This window comes from Heptranchias perlo, chromosome 7 (assembly GCF_035084215.1).
Source record: "Heptranchias perlo isolate sHepPer1 chromosome 7, sHepPer1.hap1, whole genome shotgun sequence".
In the NCBI taxonomy this organism is placed as follows: Eukaryota; Metazoa; Chordata; class Chondrichthyes; order Hexanchiformes; family Hexanchidae; genus Heptranchias; species Heptranchias perlo.
Window position 1 is genome coordinate 41,140,913 of NC_090331.1, and position 15,170 is coordinate 41,156,082.

The following is a 15,170-nucleotide window of genomic DNA, read 5'->3' on the forward strand; positions in this document are numbered from 1 at the left end:
GGATCCAAAATTGGCTCAGTGGCAGAAAGCAAAGGGTAATGGTTGACGGGTGTTTTTGCGACTGGAAGGCTGTTTCCAGTGCGGTTCCACAAGGCTCAGTACTAGGTCCCTTGCTTTTTGTGGTAAATGTTAATGATATGGCTTGAATGTGGGGGGCTCAATTAAGAAGTTTGCAGATGATACAAAAATTGGCTGTGTGGTTGATAGCGAGGAGGAAAGCTGCAGGAAGATATCAATGGACTGGTCAGGTGGGCAGAAAAGTGGCAAATGGAATTCAATCCGGAGAAGTGTGAGGTCATGCATTTGGGGAGGGCAAACAAGGCAAGGGAGTACACAATAAATGGGAAGATACTGAGAGGTGGAGAGGAACAAAGGGACCTTGGAGTGCATGTCCACAGATCCCTGAAGGTAGCAGGATGGGTAGATAAGGTAGTTAAAAAGGCATACGGGATATTTTCCTTTATTAGCCGAAGCATAGAATATAATAGCAGGGAGGTTATGCTAGAACTGTAAAAAACATTGGTTAGGCCGCAGCTTGAGTACCACATACAGTTCTGGTCACCACATTACAGGAAGGATGTAATTGCACCAGAGAGGGTAAAGAGGATATTTACGATATTTTGCCAGGGCTGGAGAATTTTAGCTATGAGAAAAGATTGGATACGCTGGGGTTGTTTTCTTTGGAACAAAGGAGGCTGAGGGGTGATTTAATTGAGGTATATAAAATTATGACGGGACTAGATGCAGTGGATAGGAAGGACCTATTTCCCTTAGCAGAGGGGTCAGTGACCAGGTGGCATAGATTTAAAGTAATTGGTAGAAGTATTAGAGGGGCGCTGAGGAGAAATTTTTTCACCCAGAGGGTGGTGGGGGTCTGGAACTCACTGCTTGAAAGGGTGGTAGAGGTAGAAACCCTCAACCCATTTAAAAATTATTTGGCTGTGCACTTGAAGTGCCGTAACCTACAGGGATACGGACCAAAATGCTGGAAAGTGGGATTAAGCTGAATAGCTCTTTTTCGGCCAGCATGGACACAATGGGCTGAATGGCCCCCTTCTGTGCCGTAACTTTCTATGATTCTATGATTCATACTGAAATGAAATCACCTGAATGCAATCCCTTTATCCCTGGTCTCTGTGCTCTTTGACCTATTCTAGTGCTCCTACGAAGTGTTTTCCCTGTCGCAGGAGACTGGGAGGGGGGAGGTTGCTGATCATCCACTGAGGGCACTTGAGAATGCTGTGGTGGGTGACCTTGAGCAGCTCTAGGCCTTTAGGGCACAGCTGCAGACTGGGGCAGTCTGGGCCAGCAGTCTGTGTGGGACCAATAAAGGCACTGGATCAGAGGCTGGCAGGGAATCAGATATCCTGTCATCCTGAGTAAGGACATGAGTCTTTCTCATGGAGCCAATGCCACTGTCATGGGGCTGCATCTCTACACTCCCTCTGCTCTGTGTGAGAACAGTGAAGGAATGTAGTGAGGCTCTGGAAGCCCCTATTCATGCTCGCCACACTCCTATCCATGCTCTCCTTCATGGATTGAAAACCTGAGGAGATGCTAGAGACCAGACCAATGATGGTAGCTGTCTGAGCTCCCAGCGAAACTGTCAGAGCTGTCACCAGAGGCTCCATCATTGTGGGGCCCCACTGCAGTGTTCATAGTGCTGATCACTCATTCCATGGTTGACTGCATAGCCTCAGTGCCTTGCTGTATGACCGCACACAAGCTTGAGCTGGACTCCTCCATGCTCCATGCCATTGTGCGCAAGCTTTCTGGCAGGCTACCCAGTGCACTTAAAAGGTCCTGATGTATAGGGATCAGTCTTTGAATGTAGGCAGTGCCTTTGTGATCTTCATCTCTTCCCTCTGCAGGTATTAGATGTTAGTGTGAAGGTTAAACAGAGACAGATGAGTGGCTGCTGGAAGCAGCTGCATTTTGTTATGCTCATTATATGAGGGTGAGATTTCAGTGAGAAGAGAGAGTGAAAGATAGCCAAGTACCCTGTAGAAATGTTCCATCCTATAAATTTATATAATAAAATTAATTAATTGTATTGGGGCACTCCCACCACAAAATGACTAAATTTTCAATCTTAAAAGGTCAAATGTTTCTGTAGAGACTCCCAGACTTTATTTCATCCAGATTATCACACCAGTTTATTACAGAATGTTATTCTGTGCAGGCAACTTATGTCAGTAGGAACTTCCTAAGTTAACTTTCACTGATTACATTATTTGAATGAGCTTGCCACAAATGCTTACAGTGAAACTGAGCTCAGAATATGAAAAGTGATATAGTTGAAAGTTTTTGCATTTAATTTAGTTTCAACTATCACCTGAGATTGTTTTAGGGTTTGCACAAAGCCAGACAAGTATATCATTTAGTTTTGGTGCATCCTGAATGTAGGCAGTGATATTGAAGATAGACAGTGTTAAAGTGGTCAAAGGTTAGTGGTAAACTCAATCATGAAGTACTATCTGGTGAGAATCCTGCAATTTATAGCTGCTGATTAAAATAATAAAGATAACACAAGCACCATTGTAGATTGAAACTGTTGTTATCAGCACATGTTCAAAGATCATTACCCAGTTCTATCTGCTGGTCAGATCTTCCTTTTCACAAAGGGTGGTAGAAGTTTGGAACTCTCTTCTGCAAACGGCAATTGATACTATCTGAATTGCTAAATTTAAATGTGAGATAGATAGTTTTTTGGCAATCAAAGGTATTGAGGGATATGGGCCAAAGGCAGGTATATGGAGTTAGATCACAGATCAGCCATGATCTTATCAAATGGCGGAGCAGGCACGAGGGGCTGAATGGCCTACTCCTGTTCCTATGTTCCTATTATTAGAGATTGTGTTAAAACTGGTCTCATGATTGTTAGTTTGCCTAAAATCTTTAATCAGATGGGCTGCAGTGGAAGTGAGTTTATTTGTAGGATTAGACATTTTTAAAATCCAAATGTTATCCAAGTAGTTTGATGGAGTGTTACTCCACTATAGTATGGCATGTTCTAGAATAAATCTACAGTATAATTCTATGAAGTCTTGTTGTGAAGTTCTCAAATGGATGTCCCAATTTCCACATGTACAATGGATTGCAAAAAAGTGAGATGTAAAACACTATGAAAGCTAAAGACCTGGAACTGGCACAAGAAGAGAGCATACTAGAATTACTCCAGATATAAAAATAAACACTACTTGGAATTACTTAAGCAGACTCCACTACCTCATATTGTATTAGATCCATTTATGTTGCCTATTGGCACCAAACTAGAATGGGTGGAAGAGAAGGTTAAGGGATCAAGAACCATATTCTGCCCAAATACATAGTGCAGACGATTGTTTCATGAAATCATGGAACTGGTGCCTCTGTTTGACGGAAATGTGCAATGCGCCGTAATCCACCCCATTCACTCAAGCCTCAGAAGAAGATGTAAGTGTGTTTGCACAAAGGTTTCTCATAATTTGAGTTTAATCTAGATTTAATCCAATGTAAAGAAAACACTGCCCCGTAAATTTCTGGGGCTGGAGAGAGCAGAGATCTCTATTTCCACCCGAGCCGACGGGGAGCAGAAATAACCCGGAAACCTGGTTATTCAGCTCCATTTTCACTGGCCATTAAATTCCGGTAAAGGGGAGACTGAGAGCTGGTGTACGTCCCACCGGGGGTGCCTTAAGAGGCCCCATACCTTTACTGTGGATAGGTAATCAATTCTGGAGGGAATCTATTATCTTCCCAAAGAGACTCATTTGCTACATTGGGAGCAGAAGACTTGAAGAGGAGAACTCTCTGTTATTTGTTTGATTTATATCAATTAGTGATAATTGCATTCAGGTAGTGGGTATCAATTGGGGACTGTCGTATCCTTTTTATAGGAGAGCTTAGCTAGGATGTGGTGTGTGTGTAAGGGGAATCTCTGTGAATAAAGGCTTGGAAGCAACTAAAGACCAGGCTGTAGTGTTCTATCCTTCACCACTGGTTATCTAATTTTAACATTCTCTTGGAGGCTACTTCAACCTACCAGGTGGCGGTCGGGGTACATATGCGGCCAGCACAGCCATGCATGTCCTGGGTCTTCGACTTGGGAGTCAGGGCAGATGGGGGTTCCACTCCACCGCACTTGCGCTGGCGTTGTGACCCCCAGGAATTTCTGGGCCCCAATATTACTATATTCACTGTACCATAAATTGCACTTTGGAATGCTAATGTACAGTGTATAAAAGCCAAGGCGGCCTCTTATTTGTTCCAGTAGCTTTGTGATAAATTACATTTGCCAACTCCTCCCCATGCATATAATTTCTTTCCCTGCTTCAATATTAGCTGTGTTTCTTATACCTGTAATTTTTGCTAAGTTTGAAACTGCTGTTTCCTTTATTTTGTGAATTCTCATGGCTACTATGGAACTTATAGAAATACTGAGTATAAGACTTTACTATTTCAATGTTAGCCACATTAAAGCTGTCTAATTGTGAAAAAAGCATGTTCTATCCATAACACTTTAATGTCATTGTAGATGCACATAAATATAGGCTTTTTCTGAATGTCTTCCTATGTGTATATTTAATACATAAATAACAGCTCTCCTATCTGAGTAGTAGTACAATGTTCATTATTTTGTCCTTTCCTTTAACCACAAGTTGAAGTGGTATGATGTATATTTTTACACACTTCAATCAGCTTTGAAGTCATGGAATAATTAACCAAACTTTTTGTGAGCATGTGGGGAAGAAAGTTAAATCCACACTAACAGATTGCTTGTGGCGATATAGTGAAGGCAACTGATTCCTGATCTAAGGACTAATCTGCAATGACAACTGAATGCATTAATTTGTATACTATTTCATTACTGTAGTCTATTATCTGTCAAGAGCTAAAGATGTAAATTATTTTTGGTTGCCCTACAGAAAAGATTTTCTTTTAATAGAAAATGAAAGATGTTGCCAGTAATGTGGATGAATGTGTAGCACGCTCATATAACATTCCTTGATCTGCTACTTTAGCAGAGGCACTAAACAGTTTCACACAGAAAGGTGACGATGACACAAAGATTGGTGGCATTGTAAGCAGTGTAGATGAAAACATAAAATTACAAAGCGATATTGATAGATTCGGTGAATGGGCAAAACTGTGGCAAATGGAATTCAATGTAGGCAAATGTGAGGTCATCCACTTTGGATCAATAAAGGATAGAACAGGGTACTTTCTAAATGGTAAAAAGTTAAAAGCAGTGGATGTCCAAAGGGACTTAGGGGTTCAGGTACATAGATCATTGAAGTGTCGTGAACAGGTGCAGAAAATAATCAATAAGGCTAATAGAATGCTGGCCTTTATATCTAGAGGACTAGAGTACAAGGGGGCAGAGGTTATGCTGCAGCTATACAAAACCCTGGTTAGACTGCACCTGGAGTACTGTGAGCAGTTCTGGGCACCGCACCTTCGGAAGGACATATTGGCCTTGGAGGGAGTGCAGCGTAGGTTTACTAGAATGATACCCGGACTTCAATGGGTTAAGTTACGAGGAGAGATTACACAAATTGGGGTTGTATTCTCTGGAGTTTCGAAGGTTAAGGGGTGATCTGATGGAAGTTTATAAGATATAAGGGGAACATATAGGGTGGATAGAGAGAAACTATTTCCGCTGGTTGGGATTCTAGGACTAGGGGGCACAGTTTAAAAATTAGAGCCAGACCTTTCAGGAGTGAGATTAGAAAACACTTCTACTCACAAAGGGTGGTAGAAGTTTGGAACTCTCTTCTGCAAACGGCAATTGATGCTAGCTCAATTGCTAATTTTAAATCTGAGATAAATAGCTTTTTGGCAACCAAAGGTATTAAGGAATATGGGCCAAAGGCAGGTATATGGAGTTAGATCACAGATCAGCCATGATCATATCAAATGGCGGAGCGGGCTCGAAAGGGCTGAATAGCCTCCTCCTGTTCCTATGTTCCTAAGTAACATCCACGTTCAAATAAACAGAGGGTCATCATATATGAACATACAAAAAAAAGAGGAAAAGACAAGTCGGTCCATTGAGGCTGGCACCCATTTCCTTCCCTCCCCCCAATAGCAGCCATGCAATCTCCTGGGAGAGGCAAAGAAACTGAGAAAAACCCATAGGTCAATTTAGGAATGGGAAATTCCTCTCTGACCCCGGTAGGTGATCAAGCAAACTGCAGGAAACCGTAATGACTCAGTGACATAATCCCTAATGATTCACCTACCTTGTATATATGGATATTTTTGCCACTCCCAGAAACTCACCCAGCTCCCCCCTGAATTTTTGCAGTGAGTCCACACTCATGCGCCGGCAACTTATTCCAACAGTTGATGACATCTGTGGTGGAACTCCAGTTCATGCCTGAAATTTCCCTGCACACCCAATCATAAGTCTCAGTTCTGTTTATCATTGGAAGGTGCCACATGGAAGTCGGGTGGTTTAACAGAGGTTTGACAGATGTGGGGGGCAGGGGGAGGAAAGAAAGTTGTAAGTGAGAGTCAGCCTATCCCTTTTGTCATATCTTAGCGACTGACTTCATACTGTCGGTAGAATTCTGCCAGCAGGTCTCTCTCTTTTCTGTCTGGGGATGTGGTGATGAGACATGAGAAATGGGAAAAGAAGAATATACATCAATGAGAAAAACTTTCTTTTTGTATATATTTAAGAATAGAAAATATTGAAGAAGCAATGAGTTTATGGCAGTGGAACTAAGATTTTTAAACAAAGCTGATTTGGTAAAGCTTGCTTTTAATTTTGATTAGCACCCCTAAGTAGCTTAGCTTTCTTTGCAGACTAAAGGAGTACAGAGGCAGTAAAAATCATTAGTTTCTTTACTTAACACTGAAGTAGATGCTATGTCACTCCTGCCTCAATGAGTGACACTCACTTTTAACTAGGTTGTAGGGTACATGTAATCAGAATCACACTGCCAGAACAAAAGGCAGAAGAATCTAAAAAATGGGCAGATTTACATAATTTTTCAGTGTTTGATCAGGGTGAAATTCCCTTTTTAGGTATTTTCTTTCCATCCCCCTTTCTTTTATTTTCTTGTGTCATGCACCATCCCCACCCTAGAGAGTGAGCAGGTATTCTGCTGCCAAGCTTCAACCAATGCCTCTCTGAAGCCAGTAACTGAGAAGTACGCAAGAGTGGCCAAGGGTAACTTTCTCTGTTGTTTTCCCTCCCTTCTTGTGGAACAGCACCATGTCTCTGCTCAGTATCTCCCTGCAACGGCACAGCTGAAACTCACTGCGGAGAGGTTATGACTTGGAACTCCTTTCCTATTAGTCTGTTTCACTGTATATTACAGCACCTAAATGCTGTGCCACCCCACTGCCATTCACAAAGTAAATCTTTGAAAGTGATTTTTGGAATTGTTATCCAAACTGTCTATGTATTATTTGTAAAGTAAAATCTTCAGACTTCCTGCCGTCCTTGTAGTTTCCTGCTACTTTATTTTTGTAGTGGATACGCAGACCTGCTAATGAGAACAAAGACCCATGTAGCTTTAAGAATGAAAGCCCTTAACGCACTTAAAGGAGAAGGAAAGTCTAGGTGAGCACATATTATTCAAAGTGCTTCCTCATGCTATATTCAGAAAAAATAGCCTTGACCTTTTTTTTTAGTTGTGTCAAAACTCACATAGCGGCATGCCAGGTCAAGGGTCACTCTCGCTGATAGGTTGCTCTGTGATGTCATTAAATGGGAGGAGTCTGGAGGAGGTTCAAAGATTGCAGTGGCAGCTGCCGAACTTTGAACTGATTAAGAGCTGATTCAGAGCTATCTGACCCTGGGAAAGTATGCATCAAGCTGGACGTGCAGAACACCTAGGCAGGCAAGCGTGCTTTCTGAGGATTAGGAGGTTCTGGATAAGCTCTCAAGCAGTCCAAAGTCACAGCCCCCACTGCCTTTTCTGACCTACTGTACTGGCCTACTGGGATACTATAAAGATTCCAGCGCACTTGAAAACTGATGAAAATTTTGATTGACGTTAAACAGCCTTGTGCTGAACACTTTACATGGTCAGAATCCATTTGTTGTAGATACAAAAGAGATCAATAAATATTACATATATATCAACCTTATTCCCTGTTTGTTATCTTAAAATTGCTATCCAAATGTTACAGATTCAGATGAGGAGAACAAAGAGAAAGGCAGACGATCACCAGTTCCTGAGATCCAGCTCCGAGACTATCAGCAGGAAGTAGCAGCTCCAGCTTTGGAGGGTAAAAACCTCATTATTTGCCTGCCCACGGGAAGTGGAAAGACAAGAGTGGCTGTCTACATTACCAGGCATCATCTAGACAAAATGAAGTTACAGGGCCAAACGGGGAAGGTTATAGTGCTTGTTAACAAGGTAATTAATTGTTAAGAAGATAATTAATTGTTACCTCTTGTTAAGGGTGATTGTCTGTGGTTCAGTTATACTGCTGGTAGTGTTATGTTTAAAATGCTGTTTTTGGAGATATGAAGACACAGTTTAGAGTTATAATGCTTGCAGTGCACCATAGTGGGGAAAGCAAACCTCTGCATACACACCTGACCCAACTGCCACTAAAATTTTTAAAGTTAGGGAAGGGCAGACATTTCCATCAATTCTTTTTATCATTGGAAACGTTTGCAACAGTACAAAGCTGAAATGGTGTGAGACCACCTCCTGCAAGTAGTTTTAGTGGGTAAACTGATCTATCATAAGAACGTAAGAAATAGGAGCAGGAGTAGGCCATACGGCCCCTCGAACCTGCTCTGCCATTCAATAAGATCATGGCTGATCTTCGACCTCAACTCCACTTTCCCGCCCAATCCCCATATCCCTTGATTCCCCTAGAGTCCAAAAAACTATCTATCTCAGCCTTGAATATGCTCAATGCCTCAGCATCCACAGCCTTCTGAGGTAGAGAATTCCAAAAATTCACAACCCTCTGAGTGAAGAAATTCCTCCTCACCTCAGTCCTAAATGGCTGACCCCTTCTCTTGAGACTATGCCCCCTAGTTCTAGACTCTCCAGCCAGAGGAAACAACCTCTCAGCATCGACCCCTTCAGAATCTTGTATGTTTCAATGAGATCACTTCTCATTCTTCTAAATTCCGGAGAGTATAGGCCCATTCTACTCAATCTCTCCTCATAGGACAACTGTCTCATCCCAGGTATCAATCTCATGAACCTTCGTTGCACCACCTCTAAGACAACCATATCCTTCCTTAGATAAGGAGACCAAAACTGTACACAGTACTCCAGGTGAGGTCTCATCAAAGCCCTATACAATTGTAGTAAGACTTGCTTACTCTTGTACTCCAAACCCTTTGCAATAAAGGCCAACATGCCATTTGCCTTCCTAATTGCTTGCAGTACCTGTATGCTAACTTTTTGTATTTCTTACACGAGGACACTCTAATCTCTCTGATCACTGACATTTAATAGTTTCTCACCATTTAAAAAATATTCTGTTTTTCTATTCATCCTACCAAAGTGAAAAACCTCACATTTCCCCACATTATACTACATCTGCCACCTTCTTGCCCACTCACTTAACCTGTTTATATCCCAGTCTGAAACTGATAGCTGTAGAGTACGAAGCACAACCAGCAAGACCAGAACTGTGACTCACACTCTGCTTGCCAGGAAACAACCCTGAAAATGCATTCTAATAGACCTGTGAACATCCTAAATTCCAGATACACACTCTATCCATACTTCAAAATCCCTACCCAGTCAGCTCACTCCACTTGTTCAGAGGCTTGATAATATGGCCTCAATGTAAAGAAACAAATTTGCTTGTACGTGATTTTTCTTTTTTCATATGGCTGCAACATGTGCACACTCCGGAGTTTGTCTTTGATAAACAAACTCCTGACTTTATTTACCTCTTTCAACAGCGCTGAGGCCTGGTAATTGAAAGAAAAAAAGGACAGATGCCTTTACCAAGGAGGAGAGAAAGATCCTTGGGGAAAGAGAGAACAGAGGAAGAAAGCTGTTTTTGAAGGAGGAATGGAGAGAAATGACCCTCTGGGGTATCTGTTTTGGGAAGGGCGAGAGAGATTTTTGGGAGGGGAGAGAGAGATACTCTGTTAGGGTGGAGATGAGATCAAGAGGGCCCTGTTGATATGTGGAAGAAAAAGAGACAGAGGGAGACCCTGTTGAGCAAGGAGGGAAGAAAATGGAAAAGAAATTCGAGATTGGGGCACTGAGGGTTTGATTTCAGATTCTACTAGATTGTGAGCAGAGGGACTTAGCAAGCCCACATTCTAAAACAGTGTCTTCTCTGACTCACCATGAGCAATGGCACGGGTGATCCACTAGGTTATAGATAGAATGGATAAAAGATAATCTAGTATAGGATGACGGTTTTATAGAAATCACAGTGTGATGGCTTTCTTGTATCAGTAAGTGACAACAGCATTGTCATTATTTTGTTAAAGCCAAAACTGCTGCCGTGAAAATCTGTACTTAATTTGGCAGTGAAATAAGATGAAGTTAAAATCTACTTAAAAGAAAAAAGGAAAGAAAGAGCTGCCGTTTAGATAATGCTTTTCGCAACCTCCGGATGCCCCAAAGCGCTTTATAGCCAATAAAGAACTTTTGAAGTGTAGTCACTGTTGTATTGTAGGGAAAGCATCAAACAACATTAGATGCACATTCTAATTCAATCAGGTCAGCAAAATTACAAATGATTTTTTTTCTCTTTCCTTCGGATATACCCCAGGTGCCCTTAGTTGACCAGCATTTCCGTAAGGAGTTCAATCCGTACTTGAAAGACAAGTATAGTGTCAGTAAAATAAGCGGTGATACCCAGCTGAAGATCTCCTTCCCTCAAGTGGTGCGTGAGAATGACATTATTATCTGTACAGCTCAGATTCTGGAGAATCAGCTGGCTGGGCTAAACAACAGTGATGCTGATAATCCCAAAATATCAGGTACATTTTTTAATACACAGTTTTTTTATGTGCTAGTTATTTTAAGTACTGTATTCACTGATTTATAATATGCAACAGTGATAATCTTGACAGTAAGGCCTTCTAAATTTATCAGATTACATATAAATTAGATCCTTTAATCTAAGATATTTCATTGAAGAATAATTCATCAGCACGAATGGTAGTAAAAGGGAGAGGGTGGTTTTTGCATGGATGTGTCAAATACATGTCATTTTGTTATCAATTCCCAGTGGATGCTACATCGAGGTTGATTCTAGGATAAATCCAGGAGCCAAATTGGAATTATATAGGACTGGTTGGTTGTTCATATTTAAATGTTCGTCCTCTTCTACAGGATTTGTTTTCATTTCTCCTATGGCTTTTTAAAATTTCATCTCCTCCCTTGCGATTCAGTTTTTTTTCCATTTTGAACTGGTTACTGTGTTGCTCTGCAGTCCATGTTGATGCTAGTCTGCTACCCAGATGCTGCAGTGATTGAACCACTTGATTTTAAAAATCTTTTCTGTCAGTGCAAAGAAATTAAGTGCTAAAAACAAAAGATGAACAATTCATTTTATGGGGAGAAAGCAACATTTTATCTTGGAGGAACATGTTTTACATGATCAGTTCATCCAGTTGTGAAAAATACATGACACCATCTTTAATCAGCATAAACTGGGGAAAGTAGGTGAATCCAAGCAGCAGTAATATTGTGAATTCTTGTAAAGAACATGGGTCCCAAAATTTCTAGGGACTTGCTCTGCTGGTGTAAGTGTTACTATGCAAAACTTCCCTCCACCTCAGCCTCAGGCTGGCCCTGTCCCACTATCTGGGGACGGGTTCATTTACAAAGCTACGTAAGGCCCCTGGAACCTGCAAGGATGCATCAGTGGTGCCTGCCCGGCCTGATCCCACCCAATCCACCTGTGTAAAGCAGAGTGACACCTTGCTGCTCTGCCTGAAATTCCCCCTGAGTTCCAACTGGGCTGAAGATTTTTAAAAAAAGTTTTTGGCTTCTACTGGAGCCACTCTGCCAGTAGAGAAGGTAATTGATCCCCTCTGGGATTGATTACCTTATTCGTGAAAGTTCAGGCCTTCAGAAGTCCTCAAAGGGATTCGTGCCAGCTCACAACTAACTTGTATTCTGCTGAGGCCTTTCAGTGGTGTGTAGGGAGGAATTTCTTGGTGAAACCCAGAAACTCGCCCCCCCCACCGGCATGCATAGGGGCACGGGTGGAATATCTGGCCAAGGGTCTCTTTCTCCCCCACCCCCCGAATGGAATCTAAAGGTCCTGGTGTAAATGGGGCGGAATCTTGGCAGAACCGGTTCCAGCCCATATCCCCACCCCACGGGTGGAAATTGCACGCATGCCCTCTCCCAACCCAGGGATTTCAGGGTCATATTGTTTAGTAAGTAAGTGTTTGTGTACAACCACTACTCTGATTTTAGTTTTCAGCACAGCGTAGCTTGTCACTGCTGTGGTAAATGTTTCTCAGGAGACTGCGATTTTGGAATAAACAGACTTCAATGTTTCTTCACGTTTTATTGGACTCCAGGGTGTTATCTCTCACTGATCACTGCCTGCATGCAATGTTATAACTAAGACCAGATGTAGTAACTTTGTTTTTTATAAATGTCTGCACTTATAGAATGAATCATTTTAATAATTTGGCTTTGTAGTTAACTATTTACTTTTTCTAAAAGACTAATGGGCATGCACACTATTCAAACTCTTTCTGGATGAAATAGTGTGTATTTTTCTTTGTTTTAATGTTTTAATCTTGGAAAAACATGTAAAGAAATTAGCTAGCATTGTTAATGTGACAACCACACCAAAGCAGGGGGCTAGTTAAAAACAAATGTTGCATCCCAGCTGTGAACACTTCCAAACTGGCTGCTACCTAATTTGGATTATTGGACTATTCTGTAGCTTTGGACATGTAATTTTTCACAGGTCCCTCCTTCAAGTAACAGGATGGGTAGGAAAGTAATCCAGGCAGCAATGAATCAATCACTAAATTAGGAAGTACACAAAATGCTTTCCTTTTTTGATTTTTAAACAGTATTTCCAACATTTATTAATCCTTGAACACTGCCAAAGTACAACTGGCTAACTTCCACAAGATTAAACTGCTCTGATATGCCTTTTTGGAAGTAGCATCTCAGTCCATGAGCTCTACATGACCCTGGTTTTATTTTGGTTTGAAAATTGTTACATTGATTTGCTGTACATGCCTGTATGTTCAGCTGTTAAAATGCAGAGAATACCCCCCTTTTCTATATAAACAGCTATTCTAGTATCTGCTTCATTTTAATAACGAGCAAAATGCATTCTGTTGTCTCAATTGCCCAATCATTATACTTCCCAATTGTAGAAGAATTGTCAGCCTTGCCTGAGTCAAAAGGGTGTGGTGTCAAGCCCCATTCTAGAGACTTGAATACATAATCTAAGATACCACTTCAGTGCAGTAATGAGAGAGTATTGCACTATCGGAGGTCCCGTCTACATTCACAGGTGGACACAAAAGATCTCATGGCACTATTTGAAGAAGAGCAGGGGATTTCTCCTGGTGTCCTAGCCAACATTTATCCCTCAACCACAACCACCAAAAACAGAATATCTGGTTACCTATCGCATCGCTGTTTGTGGGATCTTTCTGCGCACAAATTGGCTGTAAGGATTTATTATAATAAACCATGAAACACATGATGTACTCTGATGCCCTTAATTAGATTTCAGTTTATTACTCATTCCCAGCCTTCCACATTTCCATGCATTAACAGCTTGTTTCCATGTTAGGATATCAGGGCAGATATTGCAAATTTGTGCTCCTAGTGCAGAGCTTTGCACCCTGAACCATACATCATGATTTCAGGCATGGAGATCAACAGACTCCATTGGATTTTCTATCCATTAAAATTAATGACCGGAAAATCCTGTAGAGCATGCTGATCTCCACATCCAAATTCCTCATACGCGCTCCTGGGATGCAAAGCTCCTCACCAAGATCACTATTTCTAAAAATCTAACTCATTATTCCCTCTACAAACTACTTAAAAATGGAAAAGAACACAGGATTTCTGTCACCTTAATCTATTTGTCTGCTATTCTGATTGTATTATTCCAAACAAGCTAAGAATCATTGTGGTAAATTTTCATCTTCACCATCTGGGCAGTAATATGGTGGATCAGATCATAGAATGAAAATCATGTGGATTCTATAGCAGGCGGGCAATCCGCTCCGTCAGATTACCGCCCAGGCTGTGAAGACGGAAATTGACCCCATTGTGTCTTCAAAACAAGTTCCACGTTGCACATCAATAAATCGTATGAAGATTTAGCATTGTGTTCTTATAGATGCTGAGATGCGGTGACTTGATGCAATAAAATGTCAACACTTCCTTCTTATTAGATTTCTCGCTGATAATAATTGATGAATGCCACCACACTCAGAAAGAAGGAGTCTACAGGAGCATAATGACCAGATACATTGACCAAAAGCTGAACAACAAAAAAGGGAATGCAGTGGAACCACTTCCACAGATCCTTGGACTAACAGCATCACCTGGTGTGGGTGGAGCAAAGAATAGAATAAATGCAGAATCGCACATTTTACAAGTAAGCTTTTGCATTTGTTCTGCATGTACAGACTAAATATTGCCAACAGGGATAGGTTTGCATATTTAACTATAAGAGATTGAAAAATCCCTTGGTAATACAACAGTGGAAATGCGTCCTGTATGAGTGGCAATTAGCTTCAGTCTACTTGAAACAGTTATGTTTTGTCCATTCTTAGCTATGAGGAGCAACTCTTGATAGCTATACCCTACCTCAGGGAGGTATGCAGAAGTTGGTTCTGTGACTGCTCCTAGCTGAGGGTAGCAGCATGGTGCTGTGTACACCCTGTGAAAGAAAGATAAGAATAAAATTCAAATTTGCTTATTTTAAATATAGAAAAATAGGTACCCAAGAGGGAATTATAATAAGTGTCATAGTTTAGAAATGTCAGAAGAAAACTAAGATTGAATTGCAACCTTTTTAACAAACCCTAAATCATCATTGGTTTATACAGACGTATACTTTCCCCACTTGGTATTTGCATTAACGTTTTTGCTAACATTAGCAAACAGAGGAAAATATAGGAGGAATGTTTACATAGAAAATTGGGCAAGAGTAGGCCATTCGGCCCTTCGGGCCTGCTCCGCCATTCAAAATTATCATGGCTGATCGTCTAACTCATTTACCCCACTACT

At 41.2% G+C, this 15,170-nt stretch overlaps 1 protein-coding gene across 2 annotated transcripts in view; it reads left to right on the plus strand.

Moving 5' to 3' along the window:
• The window catches only part of ifih1 (interferon induced with helicase C domain 1), a 118,507-nt gene that overhangs the window by 70,484 nt on the left and 32,853 nt on the right, over window positions 1-15,170 (plus strand). For both annotated transcript variants that reach the window (XM_067987372.1, XM_067987373.1), the window contains 3 exons: window positions 8,128-8,357; window positions 10,705-10,915; window positions 14,330-14,535. In XM_067987372.1, coding sequence (XP_067843473.1) covers window positions 8,128-8,357; window positions 10,705-10,915; window positions 14,330-14,535 — 647 coding nt within the window. The remainder of the gene's footprint in view (window positions 1-8,127; window positions 8,358-10,704; window positions 10,916-14,329; window positions 14,536-15,170) is intronic.